Here is a 26,431-nt window from a genome sequence, read left to right as displayed (position 1 = left end):
ACACTTCATTGTTTTTCCAACCTGTCTCCGACCTGCCTTTCCACGTGATGTGTATGCATGTATGGTTGGGGGTTCACTGCAGGTGTAAACTTTGCATGTGACAAATAAAAGGCTTCATCTTTGTCTTACTGGGCCTCGAGGAAACCCCTCAGTCCAGAAAATATCTGAATGGAGCCCTTTTTAGCTCCTCCCCCTTTAAATTCTTCTTTCCTCTGATTGGCAGCCTTGTAAAAACTAAGCAGAGGCCTTCTGCTTACAGTGATTCCTGGGTCATTATTCTCTTTTTTTTTTTTTTTTTTTTTTTTTTATCAGTATGTAATTGAGACTTGGTGTCTCCTAATTTTTATGTTTGATGAGCAGATCGACCAAAGTGCTCCTGAGGTCAGAGTGGACGCTCGTCTCGTGTAAGGTGACTGAAAAGCCCAAACCAGAAAATGTCGTCTGAGTAATAACTCAATTTATAAACAATCTTCTTTCAGCAAACTGCAGCACGACACCGCAAACACTTTTCAACGCGGTCTAACAAAGCCGAGCTCGTAGTTTGTCGCCTGCTATACTGAGCTTATTGGAAATTTATTTCCTTTTTAAATTCAACTTAAGTCTTTAATTAATAAAAATCCAGTTTCACCACTTTTTCCAACTTTAACAGGAATTTTAAAAGAAATTATTGAATTTTTCTTCAACCCTCAGTGGCCCTAATACAGGTGTAGGGGAACTCCAGGCCTCGAGGGCCGGTGTCCTGCAGGTCTTAGATGTGTCCAACACAGCTCATTTAAATGACCTCCTCAACATGTCTTGAAGTTCTGCAGAGGCCTGGTAATGATCTGATTCAGGTGTGCTGACCCAGGGTGAGATCTAACACCTGCAGGACACCGGCCCTCGAGGCCTGGAGTTCTCCACCCCTGCCCTAATAGATCTTTGTTAATAATGGTGTGAACACAGACTTTAAAGGATTGAAATATTCATGAATGCCTGTGTTTAGTCATTTCAGTGTTTTGCCAAAGTGGATAATGTTGAAAGGCCTTACGGGGAAAGGGCTAAACCAGCTTGTGTCAGACGATCAACTGAGGCTCTTCTTTATAAGATAAAGAAGGATTATTTTGAGCTGTGACTCATGCAAAGCTGCTTTCGGGTCTAGCCCGGCTGTTCTCAGACATGTTTCTGAATCGGCGATTTCCTGCTGAGATGATGTAAAACTGTCGATACAACAAACGATGCTCAATGTGGTCGCCGAGAGGCCACAGAAGCTCAGGTTTGAGGTGCTTGTGTTCTCTGCTGAGGAGCAGGGGGGATGTTTAACTTTGTCTCAGGACACAGACGTTATTTTAATCAGTCTTGGTTCTAATAGTCCTGATTTCCTCTCAGCTGAATATCGCTTTCCCTCTAAAGCGGCCGAGCTCTAATAGGAGCCATTCGTCTCTTCTCCCCGCCGCCGAAGCTTCAGCGAGTGATGCATTTCAGGGCTGCATTTCCAGCATTTTCCAAACTGCACTCGTTGACTTGCGCTGCTTCGCTCTGCACGCATAATATGCTCGATGCCAGTTTTAAGGTCACAGCCAAATTAAAGTGTCACCTTGACTGCCAGCTATGCACGTGGAAACAAATGGAGAGCCCGATTCCTGCTTTTTATTTATTTTTAATGGAAACATTTCTTAAACATGGATCTTTTTCCTGCATTGTTCATTGGAAATTATGCTGCATCCACAGAAAGGAGGGTGATGGGGAAAAGCTCCGGTTCAGCGTATCTTACTGTGAAACTGGTCTAATAGATAAATCTAGGTAATGCAGTTAACTTTAAAAAGCTGAGCTGCACTTTATTCTTTAATGATATAATTGCACAGGATACAAGTGGGTTAGATTTGAAAACCCCGCATGAATTTGTTTCTGTATTTGGAGCTTTTGACGTGAATAAAATCCAATTTTCCAACGAAGCCGCTGCGTTCAGGGGCAAACGCGTAAAAACAAACGTCTGGAGCGGTGGTCGTTATGAATTATCCATCACTGCGTGAGCTCAACATTGTTTAAAAAGACTGAGACACAGTGATCAGATGATTTTTGGAGTGTTCAGCTATACCCACAGATACGTGCTAATCACAGCTGACCAACATCTGCACGAAATCCCAGAATTTCATCAAATCTGTAGCTCCGCCTTCTTGGATGGTATCTTAGTACAGTAACCTCACAGCAGCCATATTACTGGTCAGATAATGCCATTAAAAAGGCTCCAACATCACAAACGCAGTCCAGAGGTCCAGTTCAGTGAAGCCCATCAGACAGCTAGCAGCTATGGCCCTCTTGGAGGAAGGCCCCCGCAGACCCCTCTGTTTGTGGCCTGTCTGCTAATTCTGCCAATTCTTATTATATATTCTAGAAACGTGTTTAACTTTTTTTAGGGAATGCCACACAGTTAAAGTGTAAATCCGGCTGCATGCAAGCCCCTTCTACCTCAGACACATCCTGCGTATTGCTGGTGCTCTGCTCTGTAGTCTCAGGACAGTGTGGGGCACTGTGGGAGTGTCATCCTGCTCTGAAGCTGTAAACTCGCCTCCTGTCACCTTCACAGCTGCACATTCTGCACATCTAATTGGATAAAACCACCTCAGAGTGCCGTGCTAATAAAGCTATGTAGAAGTTAAGCCCCGCCCCTTTATCTTGCTATAATAAAGTGTGGTTCAGGGCACAGAGGAAGCAGAATCGCCTCTTCCCCTCTCCTCCTCCTCTTCATCTTAATCTCTCCCTCAGTTCGATATCAATATCAGCCTCAACCAGAGCCATTTCCTTAATCTTAATAACTCGAATTCATTTCCTATCTCTGCTGCAGCGCGGTTTACAGCAGAGGTGATAGCCTCCTCATCCCAGCAGGGACGGGTCTTAATAGTAGTGATGAGCTGCCTCCCCTCGTTCCCTCACGCTGCTCCGTCTGCCTGCTTGTGGTTTCATGCAGACAGAACAGAATGGCACGGTGAATAAAATCTTACGTAATCTAAGAGAAATCTGCTGGTATCCAACAGAAGATCTGCCAACAGGGTTAGAAAAGTTAGCGGATAAGATCCACTACTGCGTGCTGTCTGACCTTAAAGAGCAGGGACAGAGAGAAGCTTGCTGGAAACGGCAGAAAGGGAGATAAAGGTTCCTGAAACTGGATTTTCTTAATTCGCTCAATTAAAATTGTAGCTCAGAGGAAGATCTGATAACGCCATCCTCTCCCTCGACTCTGGTCGGGTTGTCAGAGTAGTTAACCTTAAAAAAAACACAACTTTAATAAGATGATGTAAATGAAGCATTATTCAGAAGCAGTGCGACCACAATCATCCTGTGTTTCAGGAACATGGAAATAAAGTGGGTTCTGCTTCTCCTTACGTCTCGTGGTACATCTCCTGCTCCATCCGTGGGCGTTCACGTTCAACGTTAAAGTTAAAAACTTCCAGTAATGGTCAGTGGCTGCTCTCAGACCATCGGTGTTTCCTACTCTTGCAGATGCAGGGGCAGCAAATCGGAAGGGGTTTAAAGGGGGAGGAGCTAAAACAGTCCGTTTCAGGTAAACTGAGGTTATAAGATGAAGATTATTTGACTCGCAGTGCAAACTAAAGAGTACTCTGAAAAACTGCAGTTCCTCTGATGTCCACTCGAGGCTCCAGCAGCGAGTCATTCACGTCAGGCTCGATGTTAAAACTGTACAGCAGAAACACCAGAAGGTCAAAGGTAAAACTACAACTGGTGTTTTATTTTTTATTTTTTGTGTGTCAGTATGTGGTGTCAGCCTGTGATGTCATTGTGACATCATATGGCGTAGTTTTGAAAAAATGAAGTGTGCTGCACAGCTCTCTGCCTGCCTTTTCACTCGATATTCAAGAAACTGTATTTACTGAGATTTTTATTTTAAGTTTAACTTTGGCTGCAAACAACGAAGGTTAAACCTGAAGATGATCCATTTACTGGTTTTCACATTTGGTGTCACCTAATGACCTTGACCTGGTTTCCACCAAAAATGCAGTCAGCTGATTACATCCTGGCGCCCTTCAAGGGGAGAATAAACATGTTTACAGGCGGCTACTGATGAGCTTTCTATGACTAGTTTAATACTTCGTAATAACTGTGTAACTCTGGTTAAATTCTATTAAGGTATCAAGTTTGCATCATTGGGGCGTGGCCTGTTTGACGGCTGGAGACAGAGGCGGCTGTAGCTGCTAGCTGTCAGCTAGGTGTCGCCTCAGCTACCTGGAGTCCCTGAACTGGACCTTTGTACCACGTTTGTGCTGTTGGACCTTTTTAATGCAAATATCTGGCCAATAATATGGCTGCTGTTTCTGCCAGGTCTGGTTTGTGAAAGATTTTAATTCAGTTTCACTTCCTCAGAAAGAAAATGATGTGAACAAAGACATTTTTAACCACTGCATTAACCTAATCAGGGTGTGTGAAAGTGAGAACGGTGCCAGAAAACGACACACAGCAAGACGCTTGTGGGTTCACACTGTCAACTTCTTTTATTCTCCTTTGAATGAAGGGAGGACGGGTCCATCAGTCAAAGTCACATGACATTAAACAAGCCCTATTAAAGCTCACTCGTCATGGAAGGGATGAGGAAAAGGAAAGATTTTAGCTGAAAGGGCAAACATCGTGTAGTAACCCCCACAGAGCTCCTAAATGTCCCAAGAGTCAGATTTCATGGTTAATAAAAGTTTAAATGAATCCAGATCTCCCCAAACTGATTGGTTACAGATTTCTCGGCTCCGGGAGCGAACATTGCTCTCTTTCTGCAACAGATTGCCCTGATGTTGTTTCCTATCTGATGAAATTAGATTCTGCTAGAGGCTGGTAACGTCTGAAAATGCAAGTTCAGGTGTTAAAATGATGAAAAGTGGGCCAATAAAATGAAATAAAGGCAGAAGAGGTGGATTTCTGGATCCAGCTGAAAAAGAGAGGAGAATAAGGACAGCTGGTTTTACGCCCTGCTGAGCCTCAGCCCGGCTGTTTGTCCCTGCAGACAGGTGTTACCGGCGTCAAAGTCATGGAAGACGTGCACGTGCGCACAGACACGCACAGCTGTCGGGGAATCATATTGGATGACGAAGCATCAATCATTACAGCCAATCAGACTTCACTGCTTGTATTCTCGTCCAATACGATCACAAGATTTTTATTGATTTATTTTTTGCCTCCCTGTTCCTGCTGGTGATTGACATCATAAGTGATGTCATCAGTATGTCAGGTAGTAGACTTATTGTGTGTGTGTGTGTTGTGACTCTAATGTTTGAGCAGTTCTTCCTGTAATTCAGCTGGGTGGGTGTATCTCATATTCAAATTTTTCCCTCTCATGGAAAATTTCCAGACACCTGCCTGCTGTTGTCCTGGGCTCTGCGCTCTGTCCACATTTGAAGGACTGGTTCAGCAGTTCGGGGGAAGTGCACTCATCGTTCTCGGCAATAAGCAAATATGTTTAGATGTCCATGAAACGAATGCCACAAATGGTTAGCCGAGCTTAGCACACAGACAGGAAACTGGGGTTAAAGTGGACCTGTTCTGTTCTTATTTCCTGTCATGTCTCGTGTTCATATTGATGTTTCAAATAATAAGTAATCCTTTTGTCTCGAGCTCTTCTCTCAAGCATAAATATAATGTATAAATATAATGAATATGTAATGAGCTTGTCCTCGGTTGGTTGCAGGAAATGGTTTCAGCCTCGTGCTGTGAGTCTGTTACACACCAGGCTGCTGCATAACGAGGGAAACTGAAGATGGCACGTTTGTTCAGTCTGACAGGAAATTCAACACTTTTTTTCCCCCCACCCTGTCAAATTTCCAGAGTCTCTTAGTAACATTGTGTTGTTATTCAAACTCTTAATTTCTGCTGCATGACGTAACTTACATTTGTTTTTACTGAGAGAATTGCAGCAGGGATCAGCAGAGTAACGGAAAAGAGTTTTGTTTCCCCTTAATCTTCATTTTAAGCATTCTGCATATCTGGAAATGTTTTATTGTTCTTATTGCACTTTCCTTTAGATGCAACAAAGGTTAATGAGTCTATTTTATCTGTGGAGTTGGATGTTGTTCACTGGTTCAATTCCAAACGCTGTTATGAATGAAGACGTGCAAGAGTCAAAGTTAGATCTGCTCAGTCTGTTTTCTTCATCTTGTTCTTGGCTGTTCCCTTTAAGGGGCATCACAGCAGATCATCTGCCTCCTGTCCCAGCTTCCTCCTCTGTCACGCCGACGTCTTACACCTGCTGGGTCTAAAATAGACTAATGTTGACTTCCTCCAGGGTCTGAAACTGCACTGACAGCACTAAGAGGACAGCTCGGGACTGAGGGTTCACTCGTGTCTCTGATAAGACTCAATGAGTGGGGGGTGAGGTTGATGCAGTCATTAAATCGTGTGTGTGTGTGTGTGTGTGTGTGTGTACTGCAGGCAGCTGGCGACTCATCAGCAGTTAAAGATGCTCGCTTGCTCTCTGTCTGGTAAATCTACATACTGAAGCTTCATTCACTCTTTGAGCTCAGTGGGAAAACAGCCGTGTGTGTGTTCAGATGTTAAGCAGATGTTCGCGTCTGTTCTGTGGAGACTGAGGTGATAAATGTCACTAAATGAACTGAGATGAACCTGCCTGTCTGCCGCTTTCATACTTCAAATGGTAAATGTCCAGCATTTGTGTAGCGCTTTATTAGTCCCTGTGGAACCAAAAGCGCTTTACACAACCTGTCATCCACCCATTGGTGATGGAAGCTACATTGTAGCCACAGCCGCCCTGGGGCGCACTGACAGAGGCGAGGCTGCCGGACACTGGCGCCACCGGGCCCTCTGACCACCACCAGTAGGCAACGGGTGAAGTGTCTTTCCCAAGGACACAACGACCGAGACTGTCCAAGCCGGGGCTCGAACCGGCAACCTTCCGATTACAAGGCGAACTCCCAACTGGTTCGGTTCAGGGAGTTCCTCTTTAATCAGTCCTGTGCAGTGAATTACCTGCAGGCAACTAAAACCTGCTGCTCAAACATGATTGGTCAGTAGATGTGACATTACAAAGCTGCTCTCAGTTTACAATCTGACAATCAAACCTGATTAAAGCTTTTAAAGGCCTGAAGCCATAAAACTGGTGTGAAGGTAAAGTCCAGGTCAGACACGCACACATGCTTTCGCTGTGTAAGAAATAAATGGTGTGTAATGGTTAAAATATAACTGGACGCAGACTGGAGAGGTGCACACGCTCTGCTGTAGCAGGCAGACAGGTGAGCAGGATCTATGCAGCCTCAGTGGTCCAGGTCTGACGCCTTGGCCTCATAACTCTGTTACACACTCAGTCCCCAGGTGGGAGTCTGGAGGAGGCGGCCTCGGCCTGATAGGACAGGCAGCGCCTGATCTATGAGTCTGGGATACTAAAGTGCTCAGGTGGAAACACAAAGGTGTGTGCGAGCACCTGAGGTGGCTGTCTGACTGGAGAGGGAAGGACGAGGAGCAAACGGACGACACGGTGAAATCTGTTAGTTATAGACTGTATATAAAAGATGGCCATCATAGCATCACTGAGCAGCAGCCTGAGGGGCTGAAAAGAAAAAAACCCTCTAAAAACAAGCCAGTGCTGAGAGTTTGCAATCCAACATCTGAGACCATAAACTCATCAGGAAACTGTTTACTGGAACTTGTCCCAGCTATCATAGGGCGAGAGGCGGGGTACACCGTGGACAGGTCGCCAAAGCATTTGAATATAAGGGGGCTGCTACGTAGAGTCTCTCCAGATGTGGCTTGTATAAAACAGCTGTGCATTACTACACTTACTACACTACACCGCCTCCGTGCATCTTGGGAATTCAGGAAAACATCTTTCGGGATGGCTCGCTGATTTATGGCTCACTGGCAGGAGGACAGACGGTCTCTGTCAGCTTGATGATGATGATGTTGTTCTTCCCCCTGGTGGACAAAAACCGATCAGCTAGTAAAGATGTTGACCGATACGTGACCATAAATGATATTTTCTCCTATTTATTTCCTTATCATAAGAGTTAATTAACCTCTTAAGCCCCAAGCCTACCTGATCTCCTGCTTTTTGCCCCCTGAAAGCAGGAGATCAGGTAGGCTTGGGGCTTAAGAGGTTAACTAAAGGTGCACAGAAAACTACGAGTGTTGGAAAGGGAAACCAAGCAGACTGTCTTCAAACACAGAGGACGAGCAGTTTTCTCTTCATTAAACTTGAGCTTGAACTTCAGCTTCACTGAACTGTGAAATCCCTGCAGCACACTTTCTGATGAGACTCTACAGTTTGCATTTGTCTGAATTTACTGAGCTGAGACTGGCAGATCTGCCATCACTGTTTCCTCTGTGTTCATTTTATCTCAGAGTACACTCCTGCTCCTCCACTAAACGCACAATAGATGGGTATGATTTATGACAGGAAGTGTTTTGAGTTTGTGTGTGTGTGTGTGTGTGTGTGTACACAAGTGGTTTTTAGAGTCAGGGTTACAGTTATGGTGAGCATTATGTTAATTAACGTCCTCACTAAGATATGAAAGTGTTTTTTCTTTGAGAAGAGCAGCATATTTAAACGTGTTTAAATTGGGCTGTAACAGCTTTTACAGACGTCTCTCACCATCATCTGGGGAAGAACAGCTGGCAGGTTAGTCAGCAGCACAAGTAACTGGGCTAAATTATAAAATCTCCTATTTACGCACCTTTTATTACATGATCGTCTACTTTAACTTCCACATTGCCAAATCCCCTGAATGCTGTCTGAAAATGTTTGTGATCATCTTAATTTTGAGACGTTTGGAGGGGAAAATGGCGTTTTATTGTGCACAGAGCGCCTGGATGTCGGTCACAGGTCCTGAGTGTGTAATCACCTGCTGCGTCTGTAAATCGGGAGATAATTACACACAGACTATGAGCACCAACTGAATGAAAGGTGCAGTGTAAATTTGTCCTGCTTTTCATAAATCAGACCCGCTCTGTCTCCACTCATGGAGAACAGTTCTGGCTCAATCTCAATAAAGAACCCGAGTGACTCATTGTGTGTGTGTGTGTGTGTGTCCTAGTCCTAGTGGAAGCGATAATGGTGACTCATGGCTGTGTGGTCGTCCTCCTGGCTCGGAGGATTTAAACCATTGACTGGCAGCCTGATTTCTTGTTGTTTGCTCTTCTCCAGGAGCGCCGTCTCAAACGTGTTCGTGTCACCTTGTTAAAGCAGTCGCATCAACTTCAGGAACAACTAAAGATTGTGGGAATAAAAAGATTCTCCTTATTGCCCACAAACACTTGGCAAAACTGGGACTTTCGTTTAGTCGTTGAATGCAGTAACTCCATATTTGGCTATAGAGTGAGGAAATTATTTGATCCCCTGCTGAATTTAAGTTTTCTCAGAATAAAATGAATTCACTTTGTTTGAATATTAATGGACATGGACAGAATATCAACCAAAAATTCAGAAAAACAGAAACTGACCCAGAGTTGGATCAGCAGAGCACGGAGGGGTGGTTGGCAGTGGTTAGTGTAACCAATATTGTTGGCGTGTTGCGTTAGGCATAGGTCTCTGAATTAATGTGAATTCTAATCAGTGGCGTCTTCTCCATCAGGTAAAGGTCACATGATGTTGAAATGCCTGGCATAGACCTGCCCACCTCGGAACGCCACAGCAGCATCACCCCAAACCCTGCAGGAAGTGATGTTGTACCTGGAGATGAAGTGAGTGACACGGAGCACCTCCTGGATCTGTACCAGTGCCGGCTTCCTGTCCAGTCGTCTCCAGTGGAGCTAAAGGAGGAAATGCAGCGAGTCGACAGCAGCTGGAGCCAAGATGGAGACCTGCAGGACTGTGGACAGTGAGTGTCCTTCAGCTGATAATCAGACCTGAGTAATCAGTAAAACAGATGATAGATCTTTAAGAGTTGCTGTGCAGCTACTCTGCAGCATTTTTTCAGCTGAGGTCAATTTTGAACGATGAATTTGCACTGCAGACTAATAACAGCACAGTTACACTTTTCTCAGGTTTCTTGTTCAGCTTGAAAACTTCTCACTTTGTGCATATTTCTGCCAGGTTGGAGAGGAGATGGCTGCTCTGGCACGAGTTTATGAAGGAGTACAACCACTTGGATGCTTGGCTGAGATTGGCCGAGGAGGCCGTCTCTTCCCCAAACTCCGTCCACGTTACCTACCAGACCGCCAAGGAGGAAATGAAGAAGTTTGAGGTGGGGAAAAAGAAATAACTTAAACAGAAACTGAAATCTAAACTTGGCTTCAGGTGTTTTAACCTCACAGGGATTCCAGCAACCATCTTTCACCTTGGACTCATCTGTATTTCTGTTGTGCACTGAATCTCTTTTGTTGTCTCTCTGTGACAGAATTGATGTTTGAGCTCTGTGTTTGTGTTCAGGCACTCGCACAAATTAAAACCTGGGTCAGAGCAAAGCTGGGCCAAAGTTCAGCACATGGTTAAAGTTGTCACCCAGCCAGGGTGTAAATATCACTCAGCAGCCAGTCGTAAAGCTGAAGCAGGCAGCATCAACACATAAATCTACTCGTGCTGCCGGCTTAAATAACAAGACCACCTCTGACCGAAAAGCTGTAGATTCTTCTTGTTTGCACAAATTCATTCAGGTTCACACTGATTGTGTCTGCAGCTCCAACAAAATGAGGAAGAGGAGAAACACAATTAGACTGAATTAGAATTTGATGGAAAAGGAGGAGAAGGAAGAGAATCGGGAGACTGAGCGTCTTTATGCATCTCTATGATGTCACTGAGGTTTCCTGTCATTAATACGATCCTCTCACAAAGAAAGACGCCCCCAATGTAGTTCACCTACTTCCTGCATTAACCTCCTAAGACCCGAACTCTCATGGCATTTTTAATTTCTCTTTGCTATTTGGACTGACTGGGACCTGATGAATGTAAAAACAAAGAATTGCATGATTTTATTATTATTTTTTTTAATCTGATTTTTGTTTCTGAGAAAATTGAGGTCCACATATGATGATATGACCTTGGCAGTATATCGTCCTCGTAAGTGGACATCAGGCCCATGTAGAGCAAAATTTTGTATTTTGGTCTAGACCATAGGTGTCAAACTCTGGCCCGCAGCCTAATTACATTTGGCCCGCGAAGCCATACCAAATGACTATCAGAGCTGGCCTACTGGTATTATACAGCTAATATATATATTGTTTAGTATTAAGCTTTGCTTGTTCCATATTCAGTTTTTCAGCAAAACATGTTTGAGTCCATAAGAAAAGATTCATTCTTATATCTGGAGGAATAAATATATTTCAATAAATATTAACGTTAGCCCGCGACTTTGTTCTAGTTTTGAATTTTGGCCCACTGTGTGTTTGAGTTTGACACCCCTGGTCTAGACAATCCAAAATGTGATGTCCACATATATGGACGCCAGGTCCTCGGAGGTTAAATACTGGTTTGCAAAATGTTCTGATCAGGTTTGCATCTGCAGGTAAATGAACATCAAATCTCTAAAACGGATTAAAATCTGTTTATACTTTTAGTCCTAAGACCATATGTTGTATATTTATCATCCTTGTGATAAACCCATGTCAGCCTTTGGTTTATGGACTTTGCATTTTGAAGCTTTAGCATTTGCTTTATTGCTATGTTGGTTTTTGTGAGCCACATATTAGGACGAGGGATCAGGATCTGGAGTCGTGCACACTGTAGTTTTAAGTGTGTGTGTCTATAAGATTTCTACAACAGATCTAAGTTGTGCCTGAGAACAGGAAAGTCGTCTGCATAGAGGAGAACTTTCATAGCAGGCATGTACAAAGTGAGGCTTTGTGCTCACATTGTAGATGTGTAGCCACATTTGTAGCTACAAACACTCGTTTTAATTCTTTCAGCCTGTTTTGATGCACAATTTAGTTGAAATCGGGCAGAAACGGGGCTTTTAGAGTGTGTTCTTCTGAACTGATTGCATATCGCATAGATTTGATTCGGGTTTCATTCTTTCTGGAAGACAACAGTCGCAGGCTCGTCCAAGTTTTCCAAATATAAGAATATCTCCACCTGATCAAGCCTGGATTTGGGAAACCAAAAAACATCTGCTTCAGATGCACTTTGTGTTTGTGTGTTCAGAGGCTGCGGCGAGAGGCGGGGCCTCGCCTCATCCAGCTGGACAGCCTGACACGGAGGAATCGAACACTAACTCGGCTCTTCCAGGGTACCATGCAGGCTCGGCTGCTGTCATCGGCGAGGGAGTGCGGCCGCCGCTGGGATGACGTGAGCGCCAAACTGCAGTCCATCACAGGCCAACTGCAGGTACGCGAGTCAGACCTTCTGAGGAGGATTTCACTTCTCTCTCTTCTTTATAGTTGACTCTTCCCTCTCTCTCAGCTCTTTGTCTCAGAGTGGGAGGCGTTTGATGCACAAAGGGAGGAGCTTGCAGTTTGGTTGGCTGACATGGATGTCCGCCTGATCGAGGTTGAGCAGCTGACAGGAAACGCCTGTGAAAAACTGAGACAGCTGCAGGTGTGGGCTTGTTTTGAAGTGACACATCAGTCTTGTTTTTACTTTGCTATTCATTTTATTTCGTCTTTTTTTTTTTTTTTATGCGTAGTCGTTTCAGGAGTGCGTGTGTGAGAATTCGGGGCGTGTGAACGCCCTGCTGCAGCGCGGCGAAGCGTTGATCCAGCACAGTGTGCCTTCTGACGCTCAGCACGTCGAGAGCCAGCTGCTGGAGCTGCTGCAGCATTGCAGCCACGTCTACAACAACATTGGACGAACACACACGCGGCTGCTCAGCATGAGACTGGTACACACACACACACACACACACACACACACACACACACAGTAATCAAAGCGTGTCTCAGGTAATTGGTATAGTGTTTGATTTTTGTGCTTTTAGACATTTAAAAACATGTCAGGATCTGAAGTAATCACACTTATCATTCATTTGGTGTTTGTGCATCGTGTCAGCATGAGTCTGGTAACCTGAGGGCACAAAACAGACTAACAGTGTGTCCCACAAATACCTGTTTGAAATGTTGATTTTAAACTCTTGAAAGTAAAATTGAACTTCTCTGCAGCTCCCAATAAAATAGAACAGAATAGAATAGCTCTTTATTGTCATTCTACATGTACAACGATAGCACCACACAAACTGTGCTGGAATAAAATATAAATAGTAGACATCAGGAATAAATAATATGCAGGAGAATTGTGTACAATCAACAGGAATATGTTTGAAAATGATAAAGCCACACATCAGAGAACCAGATGCAAAGTGCTCTGAGGTAGTGCAAAGAAAAGACGACCTCACAGGTGAGATCAGCACCTGTGAGGCACCTGGAGCCGTCTGTGCCTCATGAAGTCCAGGATGAGTTTGTTTGAAGGGACGTTCAGGTTAGTGGGAATATCAAGTCAAGTCAAGTCAACTTTATTTGTCAATTCTGCCACATGTACAGGACATACACAGAATAGAAATTGCGTTACTCTCAAACCCTAGTGATTAGAAAAATGCAAATAAAATAATTAAAAAGTAAAAATTTAAATAAATACAATACAATTTTACGTATAACAAAAAAAGCTATACAATATACAATATTCAAGTAAGAAGGCATAGTGGTGCAAAATAGGCAAATAGTGCAAATGGGGATTTAGTAGTGTACGGTAAGAGATAGTGTAACCACAGAGTCTTATGAGGTCCAATGCTTAAGCAGTCCAATGCTCCACAAAGTGACTGGAGCAGGCCAGTGAGTGCGTCAGAGAGAGAGTGTGTGTGTGTGTGTGTGTGTGTGTGTGTGAGACACAGTTCAGTGAGACCGTGGTGGAGAAGAGGGGAGAGGGGGCAGAATCGGGAGGGAGTTTAGCTTCCTGACAGCCTGATGGATGAAGCTGTCCTTCAGCCTGCTGGTCCTGGCCTGGAGACTCCGCAGTCTCCTCCCCGACGGCAGCAGCTTGAAGAAGCTTTGCATTGGGTGCGTGGGATCAGCCGCTATGCAAAGGGCTTTTTTAGTGAGACGGGTGCTGTAAATGTCCTGGAGGGAGGGGAGAGAGACACCAATGATCCTCTCTGCAGCTCTCACTATGCGTTGGAGGGATCTATGACAGGACGCATTGCAGGCTCCAAACCACACAGTGATGCAGCTCGACAGGATGCTCTCGATGGTGCCTCTGTAGAAAGTGTACATGATGGGGGCTGGAGCTCCTGCTCTTCTTAGTTTGCGGAGAAAGAAGAGACGCTGCTGTGATTTCTTGGCCAGTGCTGTGGTGTTGTACGTCCAGGAGAGATCCTCTGTGATGTGCACACCCAAGAACTTGGTGCTGCTCACTCTCTCCACAGACGCTCCGTCAATGGTCAGAGGAGCATGTTGGGTGTGCATTCTCCTGAAGTCCACAACAATCTCCTTCGTCTTCTCCACATTCAGAGAGAGATTGTTGTCAGCACACCACGTGGCCAGGCGTCTCACCTCACTTCTGTAGTCGGTCTCATCCCTGTTGCTAATGAGACCCACCACCGTTGTGTCGTCCGCAAACTTGATGAAGAGGTTGGAGCTGTGTGATGGAGAATTCAGAACTTGAGGGATGAGGTTTTTTGTACTCCTTCCTTCCTTGGGATGATGCCAAGGCATTCCCAGTCTACCCCTTCTCCGTGTCCTAGGTCTGTCCCAGGGTCTTCTCCCATTGGATGATGCCCAGAACATTTTACACAGGATTCATCCTGGTCAGATACCCGAACTACTTCAACTGGTTCCTTTCGATGATGAGGATTAGTGGGCCGCCTCTTTGCCCCTCCCAGAGTTCCTCATCCCATCCCCGAGGCTGAGCCCAGACACCCTTGGGCAGAATCTCATTTCTCTTGCTTTTATCCACCACCTCATTCTTTCTATCACCACTGAAGGTTTGTGGCCATTTCCCAGTAGACTGGCTTTGCTCTTCAATCTCTTGCTTCACTCGCAGAGAAGAACTCAGAATACGTCTCTCTGTGGGAGCAACTCATTCCTGACACTCCCCTCTTTCCACCTGAGAACTATGCCCTCAGACTTTGAGGCGCTAATTTTCATTCAATCTGCTCCAACCTTGGCCGCCACCTGACGAAGCCAATAAAACCATCATCCCCAAGAAGCAGAGACGAGATCCTGAGACCACTGAACCGGACGCCCACTTAACCCTCGGATTGGTTCCAAGAAGCTTCCTGGTTACTATTTTCATCATGCTGACAATTCAGGGTTAGTTTGCATGCAGGTAACAGGTCTCTGAGGAATAGACTGAATATACTGGCATCAGTTGTCGTTTTTTATTTTAGCTTCCTATTGTTTGTGAGCAAGGTTTCTTTGTCATCATCTAAGCCTCCGTGTTTTGGACTTTCTTATATCAGGCCCCTCTTTGTTTCTTTGGCTCAGATTTACTGGCTGCATCTGAAACATTGGCCATCTTTCCCAGAAGCCGTGTCTGCAGGCAGTAGCTCCCAGATTCAGGAATCCTGAATGGACTATCCAGATATTCCAGTCATAGAGATGCGTAACAGTAACTCGGGCGTATTAAGGACTTAATGTTGTGGGCTGACATGAGTGCTCCAGTAACGGAGTACTGTGATTAAAGTCTGAAGTCAAGCTTCAAAAACATGCACATCAACCAAACCCCAGCACTCATAAATATCCTCTTCCTCCTCCCCATCCTCTTCCTCCAGGTGTTTGAGGACGACTGCATCCTGTCCCAGGCTACAGACTCTGGTTGTCCTTCGGAGAGTCTTTTAGAAGATGAGGGAACAGCTGAAAAGCAAAATGTGGACCTCCCCGCATCGTCAAACCATCCTAAAGGTAAACCAACATCTCTGACCTGAAGGAGTCGATTTGATCAGTTACTCACAAAAGGATTAAGATCAAAACGAACCATAAACCTCTCATCTGCCTCCTCCTCAGACCCTCCCTCACCCATTCACCATCCTCCTCCTCCATCCTCTCCTACCCATGAGCACCTGGGGCTGGAGTGGGACCCGTCAGTTGACATTGGACGCTCTGTCTCCCGTGACGACGCCGACTCATCGTATTTCAGTGCCAGCACAGGTAAGAAGATGCCTCACCTTACACGGGAATACCGCCTTAAGAAATCTAAGGTGGCACCGTGAGAATGCAGATTTGTTCTCTCAACAGGATTTTTTTTCTTCTGCAGGTTTGAAGAGGTGGAGCTACCTGAGTTCCTTTGACTCTCGGTCTGACATCAGCGCCGACATCAGGAACCAGGAGGGAGACTTGGTGAGTTAAAGTCTAACATTGAGCCATTTCCACAGGTTAGTAGAAAGAAATCTTGATTGTGATCTGCAGTGAACCCCGCAGACTTCCTGCTGCACAAACTCTTGGAAATATTCCACTTCTGCCGCCCATTTGTCATTTATGTCCTTTAATTTACTTTGTTACTCCGTGCTTCTCTTTCAAAGGATGGGAATCGCCCGACTGCGGTGACTTCACTGTAATTTGTTATTGATCAAACTGTTACAGAGTCAATAGTTCATCTATATTTTGGTGATGGAGGATACTGTGATACATTTATTCTATTCCCTCAAACCGTAAACTCCAGTTTTCTGATTTGACACGCACAAAGTGGCACAAAAGTGGAAGCAGCTCGTCCGTTACCGGCCTCTAAGGACGGACAGGACTGGATTCTGAAGTAAAAATCTGGTTCCAGTTTCCGAGCCCTGGACTGCAGTGATGAGTAGTTTTCTTGTTTGAAATCATCATTTGTCGTTTTTGTCACCAGTTAACGAGTTTTAAATCGCAGAGATTGTTTCACTCTAAAAAAACGTTTGCTGTTACGATACCACCAAGATTCTCACAATGAGTGGTCCTGGAATTGAACCCTGGGGAACACCTTTAGTTCCATTATGGTAGAAGTGATTCCTTCTGCCTGCGCACACTCACATCTGTATGACAGGTGATTGTCAAACCATCCAGCAGTGTTTGATTTGTTCTCCGGTTTAACGCCTTAGCTCGATCGATATGAACCACATTGTTTTTTGTGTTTGTTTTTTGAATGGATAAAGTCATTTATTTCTCTTGAGGTTCTGAAAAAATACATAATTTGGTTATTTTAGTCAATGAAATAGCTACAAAACCTCCCATCTCTACCTCCATCACAGCATCCACCAAACTGTAGTCTGGAGCACACCGTGATGATATAAACCAGCAAAACACTGATGTTGGAAAACTTTTTCTTGCAAAAACCTCTGGATGAAATTAAAGCCAGTCTTTGTGGCGTTTGGCCTCCTAATTGTGTTGTTTGCTCTCTCCTCTTGGTTGTTCTGCTCTGACCCAGATGCTGCATGGCCCAGAGGCCTGTCTGCCTGCCTCTGTCTCTCTCACACAGTCATTGATGTTCAGATACAGCGGCTCTCTAAAAACGTTCCCCATCAGCGGCTGTCGGCTGTATGAGCTGGTTACAGCAGTTCACCTCCTCTTCTGCTGATTTATTGATGATGCCTGCAGAACGTGGCACCTCTGCATGTTGTCGGGTTTCCTTTTTTAGCTTTATTGTGGCGAGACGCTGCAGTGTGCTGAAAAAGCTGCTGTATGAGACAGGCAGAGGAGGGGAAAAGGGGAAAATAAGATGGGAAACAAAGGCGAGGACAGACGTTGTCAGAGTCTGAGGTAATTTGAATGTCCTCCTCTGGCAGCCTGTAGCTTCCTCGTTTTTGTGTATTTCTGTCTCTTTCAGACAAACGCACTGTGTCGCACTGTCGGTGAAACCCAAAGCCCAACAGGAAAGAAACAAACGAGAGGCGCATGTAAAACTGAATTAGCATCTGATTACAGCTGCAGGATCACAACAAAGACATCAAAGTTTGTGTCATCTCACTCTGCTTTCTTATAAGCCCAGCCTCATTATTTACTGGGCTGGCGAAGACGTGATGTCAGCGTGCCATCCCCACGGGCTCGGCTCGGCACCGCCTGCCCCGAGGACTCGTGTGGTCGTACTCCATTAAATCTGCGACTGTGTGACCTCGTCTCTGGGTGCTCGCACGCCGCATGAATTCTGAGTGCTACTCAAAAGACGTGCCTGCAGAGTTTTGTGATCATGTCCACTACAGTCACCACCGCTGGCTCCCTGTAAAAAGATTTGTTTTTTCCATTTCTTGTGATTTCATGACTGAAAATGTTCCTGGTCATCTTTTTATACAGTTAACTCATTAAAGGTACATTTTGTGAGAGCCCTCTGCAAAGTGTAATGACGACCTGCACCACAAGGTGGCGTCGTCTTAATGAACATCATGTTTACAGCACAGATAATCTTTGCATCATTTCCCACAATGTTTTAAAAAAAAATTAAGAAAAGAAATAAATGCACACAAGCTGCTATAAGATTAAAATAAAAAATATCGATATAAACTAAACCTTACAGTTCATGAGGTGACTACTCAAAAATAACTGATAACTTAATTACTTGTTACTAAACTACTTTTGGCAAAATTAAGTTACTTAATTACTTGTCAGAATAAAATAATTACACGACTCGTTACAGTACTTAAAGATCTAAAAACACATTTTCACATAATTACCAGTTAATATAAACCTGTAGGCTCTCACACACCAGCATAGACCCTGTCTGCATGAGGACACACAGGATCTTTCATTTAGCTTTTATGTACAAGCACAAAGCAGAGTTAGTGGTGAGCGGCCTGGATGCACTTTTCCCTTTTTGTGGAACAAAATTAACCTTCTGCTTTTCTTTATTTCATGCTGTCTTCCTGTTTGTTTGCTTCTTCTACTCAAACTCTTGCTAAGCTGCTCCAGCAGATAATAAAACACGGAGGTGGGAATGAGCAGAATAACTGGAAGTTTTGCAAACCTGGATGGATAATGGAGTTCTGAGTTTGACTTGGAAAATAAAAAAGTTAAATCATCTCAGTGAGGTTTTAAACTTTTCTATAATGAACTCTGTCTGCAGGAATGGCTTGATCACACTCAGCTGGGCTTCTCGCCTGTCGCAGACCAAAAGGCAGAAGCTCTGGGCTGCAGGGACCAGTGGAAGACCTCGACTCCCGACCGACAGGACGGCGAACCGGTTGACTTTGATGGAGGCCGCGTGCAGGCGTGGCTGAGAGTCCAGAGCGCCGCTTTGCCAGAGAGGAGCACGTGCTGTTCGAAAGAAGTGCAGACTGATGGGAGGCTGAAGGTACTGTCTTAAAAAATGTTCAAGATCCATGGTTATACTTCCTCTGTGGTCCAAATATAACCATGAAAAACAACCGAACAGCACGCTCGATCACTGAAGTTATCTTTATAGTTTATTCTTTACAAATAACATTCTCCGAGATGCTTAAACAGTTGGTGCTGCTGCGCTTCTCACAAATCTTAAGTCATTAGAAGTTCATGAGCGGAGCTGTGCATTCAGAACGGTTTGATTTTCCATTTAAACACTTCCAAAACGAAGCCGGTGCCCTCGAGGTCGGCCCTTCATTTGAGAGCATCTGTTTGTGGGAGAGTGAAGCAGAATGTCAGCAGACTCAGGTCAGGAGGTTTTACACGCAGATGATATTCATGTGCTGAATGTTAATGCTCAACTCCAGGAAAACGGGTTCAGTTAAAAAAAAAAAAAAAAAGTTGAGGACAGTCGGTTTCTCAAACATCACCACAAGGTGGCAGCAGTTTACCACAAAGTTTGGCCTAATTTAATGTTTGTACTGTTTTCTATTTAAAAACGACGACTTCACAGATTGAGCTCCTGAAGCTACCAAAATAAATCAGCAAAGTGTGGCGTTAACATGAATTCTGTACAAATTTGGAGCTAGCAGTGGCCTGAAAAGAGGTCTTGTGCTGGAGGGTAAATCGAACGCCGCCTTGTGGTTAAAAGCGGAATTACACACTAGTACAGCTCAGGTCTAGTTCAACTTTAGTTGATATCTACGCAGATATCACACGGACATCTGTAATATCTTTTTTGATGGATTTAGAAAGTTTTTAAGTTCTTTTTAAGCAAGTTTGTAGAAATCGAAGCTGTGAGCGACATGTCAGACGCGCAGCTTTAAACCGTTTGCGCTCTCCTCGCTGACTGCCAAAAGTGAGCGTGAGCAGATTTGATAATTGTAAGCAAGAGAAGCTCTGTTGATCTCTCAGATTTAGTTACACAATTTATTTTGCACGGCTCCAAACAGCTGCTGCATTAATGAGTTTGTCCTCAATCACACACACAAATCCAATTCGGCTCTTACAAATCTGTCCTGCGTGCTCACAGATGTCGAGTTGCGGCCCGACTTTGGAGAGCACAGATTTGTTTAGCGCTCACTCACGTCCTTATTGTTTACCTTGGTTTGTCCTGAGATGGTAGTCGGGTCCCCGAAGTGTGGGTGAAGAGGCAGAAGTGTCCCCAGAAGCTCATTAATACAGGTTTAGGCTTTACACTGACGCAGCCTCACAGTCTATATGTTCCAGTTTAAAGTTGCAGCTCACACAACAGATCCCATCAGCCTTTATTTTCCTCCCAGATTCATCCTCCTGAATAACTGTCCTCTCCCTCCTCTCCAGGCCTCATGTTTCTCTCTCCATTTAGACTTCATTGGCCTCAGCCTTCATTTTCTCTCCCTCACTCTCATTACTGGGGAATAGCATCTATTTATCCTCCTCTTCCTCCGTCCCGTCTGCTATTCCTCGGGCCGCCGAATGAATCCATAAAGTCTTGATTTATGCATCGTCTGACTGCACTTTAACTGTCACCATAAAAACAGAGAAGCACGCCGACTTCCTCCTTTTCTTCTTCCTTCTTTAGTTTCTCCTTGCCCTCGTCTTCCTCCGTCTGACTTAGAGCCAGTCCACATAACTGTCCGTGTGCAGGAAATCTATAAAGATGAGGAAGAGAGGGAAGAAAGTTTGTGGATTCGTTTTTAGGGGTCAATTCATATGACAAAGTGTTATTGTATCAGATTTCTTTATGTACTTGAATTTGAATTATGCAAATTTGATTGAGCGCGTGTTTGTGCGAAATAGCACTGGGACTTTCTAATGGAGGTTCATTACAGGAAAAAACTATCGAGTGAGTGCAAAACAAATTGGAGGAGAAATTAGCTGCAAGTCCAGATCGAGAGCAGCGAAGGAGAAAGTTACAAAGTTTGTCGATGTTTTGCAGCAGCTGCAAACTTGTGATGAAAACAGAAGTGTGTGGCGTTTGTTCATGCGACAGGATATAAACTGTATATAAAAGATGGACACCGTCGTGATGAAAAATGAGTCATAAAACAAAATCTATCCCCGTACAGCTGTTATGAAGGAGGACATTGGCCATAGAGACCAAACAGGTGTTTGTAACCACGTTAACTTGGGCGTCTGTGGGCTGATTCACTGCTGGTGCTTCTAGTGGACATTTGAGGAGCTGCATGTTTTTGGGACTTCCACATTTGCTTAATGCTTCAATCCCGATGTTGCTGCTCTCCGATCTGACGGATAACAATGCAAATATAATCTCAAAGCTCAGAAACACAGCGTCCGTGTCTGAGTTGTCGTCCATCTTTAAACATTCACCGTGATTTGAGGAAGGATGAAGTAAACTCTAACATTTACGTTTGTTTACCAAAATCCCCACGTTCAGATGTCGCAGGGTTGCATGGATGAAAACCACGCTGATGCATCCAGCAGCAGCCATGGCTGCCACGATGACACACGGCGGCTTTCACCATCAGATCACCTGAATTTAAAGGCCAGCTCTGATAGGATGAGGAACCACTATCAGTCACAAGCACCGGTGAGCTGATGGGTTTTCAATAACAACTCTTTGTTTTTGTTACTTCAAGGAGAAAATAAGCATCTGGACGTGTTGGTAGATAGTTTTAAATCTATAAAGTTATAAGCTGTTGACACTGGTGTGGATTATTGGAGGCTCTCTGTTCTTTTAGGAGGAAGAGGAGCTGTACTGCTGTGAGGAACCCGAGCGTCTCATCTCTGAACAAAGGTGAGGAAACGCAGAAATCCCTCAGAGGAACTCATGTCCTGTTCTAACATTCTAACAGTTTGTTCAGGTCAGCAAATGCAAAAGTAATTATGAGTTCAGATTGCTGTAAATACTATATCAGTGTTTTTTCTACTGTCGGATCTGTATGATGTCACGTGGAGCAGATATGCCTGATATGATGCTTAAGTCTCAGCCCAAGCTTAACTGATTCATTTTTCAAGTATTAAAATATTCAATATGTGGGACACTGTGTCCCAAAGCCTGTGTTTTTAAAGAAACACCTGAAAACATGCAAAAGTAGGATGATGACTGTATTGTTTTTAAAGGCTTGGAGCCATAAAAGGGTTAAATATCACTCAATACTTAACTGGGAATAGAAACAAAGTTGGTAAGCTGGTCACATAAATATCTGACCTCTAGATTTAGGATATGATTAGACAGTTGAATACAGTGTTGGTCAAGTTACTTGAAAAAAGTAATCAGTAACTAATTACAGATTACTTCCCCAAAAAATTAATGATTACTTTACTGATTACTTATTTTCAAAAGTAATTAATTACTTAGTTACTTAGTTACTTTTTAAAAACATGATTTACAACCTGAAGAGGTGATAAAGCGATAGATCTTTCAGCCCAATTCTACTTTTTCTGCATAATCCATCATACAAAATGTAATCAACTGGAAAAGTCTCTTTTTAAAACTTGTTTTATTAGTTTTAATCTTTTAACTTTATGCATCAAGCAAAAATGTAATTATCTGCAACATTCTCTGACTGAAAGAAAGTTGTTTAATATTTAAACTTCTTTTCTGCACATTCCAGCTCATAAAATAAAATATTTTTTGTGTTTACACTCAGTCTTTCAAATAGATGCAAGTAAAACACAGCAGAAAATAAATAAAATCAAAGACTCAGAGCGGTCCTGTCGCTCTATTTTCACCTGTTGAGCAGGAGTGAGGCAGGCGGAGGTTTACCCTGGTGCAGGTGTGCTGCAGTGAGAGTTTCTCTGTGAATTTCCCATTACGTAGCAGCGCACTCGGTGCTTGTTTAGGGTTTTTTTTTTTTTTTTTTTTTTTTTTTTTTTTTTTCCCCCCCCCCCCCCCTGTAAAAAAGTTTTCTTCCCACGCACAATGGATGCTAATGTTTTTGTCACTTTTTATGGAATCTGTGTGCGTCGTGTGTCCCATCAGCACGGCCTTTGTCTGTGAACTTAAGTCCCTGAAATGCTGAGACCAGATGAGGTTTGTGGTGTCGCCTCAGTGTGAGGAGGTTTCTCCGGCTGCTCGCGTTTCTTCTCGAACCACAAAGATGCGCATCTCAGGCTGGTGACTGAGAGGAGATGAAGCGCTCGAACTGCCTTGATTGATGTGACTGTGTGGATGTAAAGCTCTGAGAGGTCAGGAAGAGAAGAAAACTGTTACATAAACAGTCAGTTTCCATTTGCACAGCTTTGAGAGTACTCGCCTTTCTACTCAAACTTCAGATGCCCAAAGCAAATTTCTTAAAATGCTTTAATTATTCAACTTTTCATGTTTTAATTATTGATTTAGTGCCTCAATTATATTTTCTGCAGGTTTTATTTAAATGGAGTATTCCCAGGGCAGTTTCTGATGACTTTAACTTTTTACATCTGGTGACTGTGGAGACTGTGAGCACAGTGAAGTCCCATCAGACGATGGGATACTGTTCTCACTGAGGGATGGAGGTGATCGGCAACAACGCTCAGGCAGGCTACGGAGTTTAGACAAGAGGCCCAAAGTGTGCCAAGAAAACCTCCCCCACACCACCAGCAGCCTGAACTGGTGCATGCATCCATCCTGTCAGCATCACCATCTAAATGTCGCAGCAGAAATTGAGACACATCGGGAAACTTTTTTCCATCTGTTATTGTCCAGTTTTGGTGGGTCTGTGAGCTGTAGCCTCAGCTTTCTGTTCTTAGCTGACAGCAGTGGTACCCGGTGGTCTTCTGCTGCTGTGGCTCGTCTGCTTTAAGGTTTGAGATGCAGAGATGCTCTTCTACATAGTTTGGTTGTAATGAGTGAGTATTTGAGTTGGTGTTGCTTCAGCTTAAAGCAGTCTGACACTTTCTCCCGGAGAATTTTTTCTGACCATTATCTGTAAACCTGAGTGTGTAAAATCATCTTTCTTCCTCATTCTGATGCAGAGTTTGAACTTCAGCAGGCTGTCTTAACCGCAGGGCTAAATGTGCAGAATTGCTGCCATGTTATTGGTACCTAATAAAGTGGCCAATGAATCTACATCTTGCTTCCTAATGTTATTGTTGGCAAAATCAGATTACATCAAACATGGCAAACCGCAGCCCTGACTCAATTTATCTGACATCAGCAGGTCTCCTTAAAACCTAATGGTTTGCACTGAGCTCCTTTAAACTCCCCGGGCAGGTAAACCAAACACTAACGCCTCCACCTTCCCCTGCAGTGTTCCCTGTGTGACCTCCAGCAGCAGCAGCAGGGCTGCTTCCTCGCTCTCCCCCACCCTCCTCTGCCTCCTCCTGGCTGCAGCACTGGTTCTGCTGGCCTGTCTGGCCTGGGTCTTCGTGGAGCAGCCATGTCACCGCAGCAACACGATGGCCCGTACCTGCCACCTGACACTGAGATACGTCAACGGACCCCCGCCTACCTGAGTGCCAGTGGAAACGCTTTCTTGTGGCTCTTCAGGACAGAGGTTTGCAGCTCGCTGTGAGCAGTTCAAACTGCAATAACTTGAAACAAGACCACAAAAACAATCAGGTCTTCTGCTAGAAGATGGAAGAAAGTCTGTATACAATGATACACAGGATGCACCTAATGTTGGAGATCTTCTCACTCTGAAGTCTGACTTGCAGGGACCTCACATTTTGTAAAAACTGTAAAAATGATATGGGAGAGGTTTATATATCCACGGTGATGTCCTCAAACTGTGCTAATGTTAAAATGCAGCTTACAAACTGACCTCCCCCCTCACTACATGACTATATAATTTTGTCATTTATATCAAATATTTGTAGTATTTTGTACTTCATAGTCCACGTCTGCCTGTGACGGTACTTTCCTAATTCACTTTGTACAGTGTTGCATGTTTTACAGGAAAATGCTTCACTTTGAGTGAACATCAGCGTTTGTGTCCAAGCTCATGACCGAGAGTGACGTTGACATTTTTCTAAACCACTTCAGTCTTTAAAGACTTTAAACGGGGCCGGGTTCTATTTTTTGTGTGTAATAAGACTTTAAACCAGAAGGTGGCGCACTGAGGTAAAGACGTCCCAAAAATAGTCGAGCTAATCCGACTTATTCTGGATTCGTTAGAGTTCATCCTTCAGAATAGTTAAAAGAAAATGCGATTGAAAAGATGACAGTTTGACGGCAACAATGAAACCTTCTGCTCAACGTGCTGCCACCTTGTGGTGGAATATTTTCATTACAATTTAGAAAAAGTACGTTTTATTATTTCTAAGGTTTCAGACTTCTGTGAGAATCAAACTGTAGAGCCCATCTTTGGCCCTGTTGGTACCTGACATCCAGCATCTCTGTTGATTTCCAAGTTCAGAGCTGTTCTCACGCACTAAAACCTGGTTACTCAGACCATTTTTTTTAAGGTGGTCTGGGCGACACTGAAGGACCACCTACACAGCTCACAGCTCTGCTAGTCTACCGAGCTATGGGGGGCCGGGTTGCCAACCAGGACCCGTGCAGGACTCTGGCATCTGGTCTTTGCAAACATAAAGAAAATGTAGGGAGAGATCCTGGAAGAACTGGTCCCCTCATGTTCTTGGAGCTGTGGATGCACATTAATGAGAGGTGTAAACAGGGCCTGTGGAAGTCAACATGGCGTCTTTTTAAACAGAGAGACGAGCTTTGACTGACCGGCAGTCATGTTCTGCAGAGGTATGTGAAGCACTCACACATGTTTTCAGTATGAAGAGCTGTTTGATGCCATGTGTGAGTCTGAGTTCAGCACAGCTTCCTAAATGTTTGAGGGAAAAGTCATTTTCTGTTGCTGTCATGAGCTACATAATTATGAGATCATGTGTTTTTAAAGTGTGTTGGCAAAATAACTGTAAAACTGACGTTTGTATTGGTCGCCTGCCACCTCATACATTTCACTTTTTTTTTTTTTATACAAGAATAATTCTTGATGTGTTGTTGAATATTTGAAAAAAGCCTTTTTGTCCAATGAAATGTCATTTTTTTTATATATATAAATGTGTTAACATTAATAAAATAATTAAATGAAAAAGTGGTATTTTCTGATCTTTGATCAATGACCTCAGTAATTCCTGATCAGTTTCTGGTCAAAGTCCACGTTACTGTCTGCAGTTTAGCTTTGACTGAATCTAAAGAGCCAAACGGGCTTTCCTGAATTTCCTTCCCCCTTTGAGAAGCTTCAGTGGAATTACAATTAATCTTAAATATTCACTGAGGTGGTGTTTGAAATGGTATTTGCTAATTCTCAGAATGGGGGGAGGACTGTAATGTGGGAGTTTAGGATTTTAAAGTGATGAAGAAAATGTCTCTTTTGGTCACTTTAGTTGGCAGTTAAACGTCTATTTGTCCGTCTAAGCTGTGAGAAAA

At 43.9% G+C, this 26,431-nt stretch overlaps 1 protein-coding gene across 1 annotated transcript in view; it reads left to right on the top strand.

The window, feature by feature from the left end:
- The window catches only part of LOC146654739 (uncharacterized), a 35,642-nt gene extending 9,613 nt beyond the window's left edge, over positions 1 to 26,029 (top strand). Inside the window, exons 2-13 of the mRNA XM_085380826.1 lie at positions 9,558 to 9,803; positions 10,019 to 10,169; positions 12,062 to 12,244; positions 12,320 to 12,454; positions 12,543 to 12,737; positions 15,618 to 15,747; positions 15,850 to 15,993; positions 16,100 to 16,182; positions 18,869 to 19,096; positions 21,503 to 21,655; positions 21,807 to 21,862; positions 24,300 to 26,029. Of these exons, the coding sequence (XP_085236952.1) occupies positions 9,580 to 9,803; positions 10,019 to 10,169; positions 12,062 to 12,244; positions 12,320 to 12,454; positions 12,543 to 12,737; positions 15,618 to 15,747; positions 15,850 to 15,993; positions 16,100 to 16,182; positions 18,869 to 19,096; positions 21,503 to 21,655; positions 21,807 to 21,862; positions 24,300 to 24,504 (1,887 nt within the window). The 5' untranslated portion in view covers positions 9,558 to 9,579 and the 3' untranslated portion in view covers positions 24,505 to 26,029. The remainder of the gene's footprint in view (positions 1 to 9,557; positions 9,804 to 10,018; positions 10,170 to 12,061; positions 12,245 to 12,319; positions 12,455 to 12,542; positions 12,738 to 15,617; positions 15,748 to 15,849; positions 15,994 to 16,099; positions 16,183 to 18,868; positions 19,097 to 21,502; positions 21,656 to 21,806; positions 21,863 to 24,299) is intronic.
- Positions 26,030 to 26,431: the final 402 nt, after the last annotated feature.

This window comes from Rhamphochromis longiceps, linkage group LG14 (genome assembly GCF_057381845.1).
Source record: "Rhamphochromis longiceps isolate RC_006_pf linkage group LG14, R_longiceps_female_GT1.1, whole genome shotgun sequence".
NCBI classification, from domain to species: domain Eukaryota; kingdom Metazoa; phylum Chordata; class Actinopteri; order Cichliformes; family Cichlidae; genus Rhamphochromis; species Rhamphochromis longiceps.
This window is presented reverse-complemented; position numbering and strand designations above follow the sequence as displayed.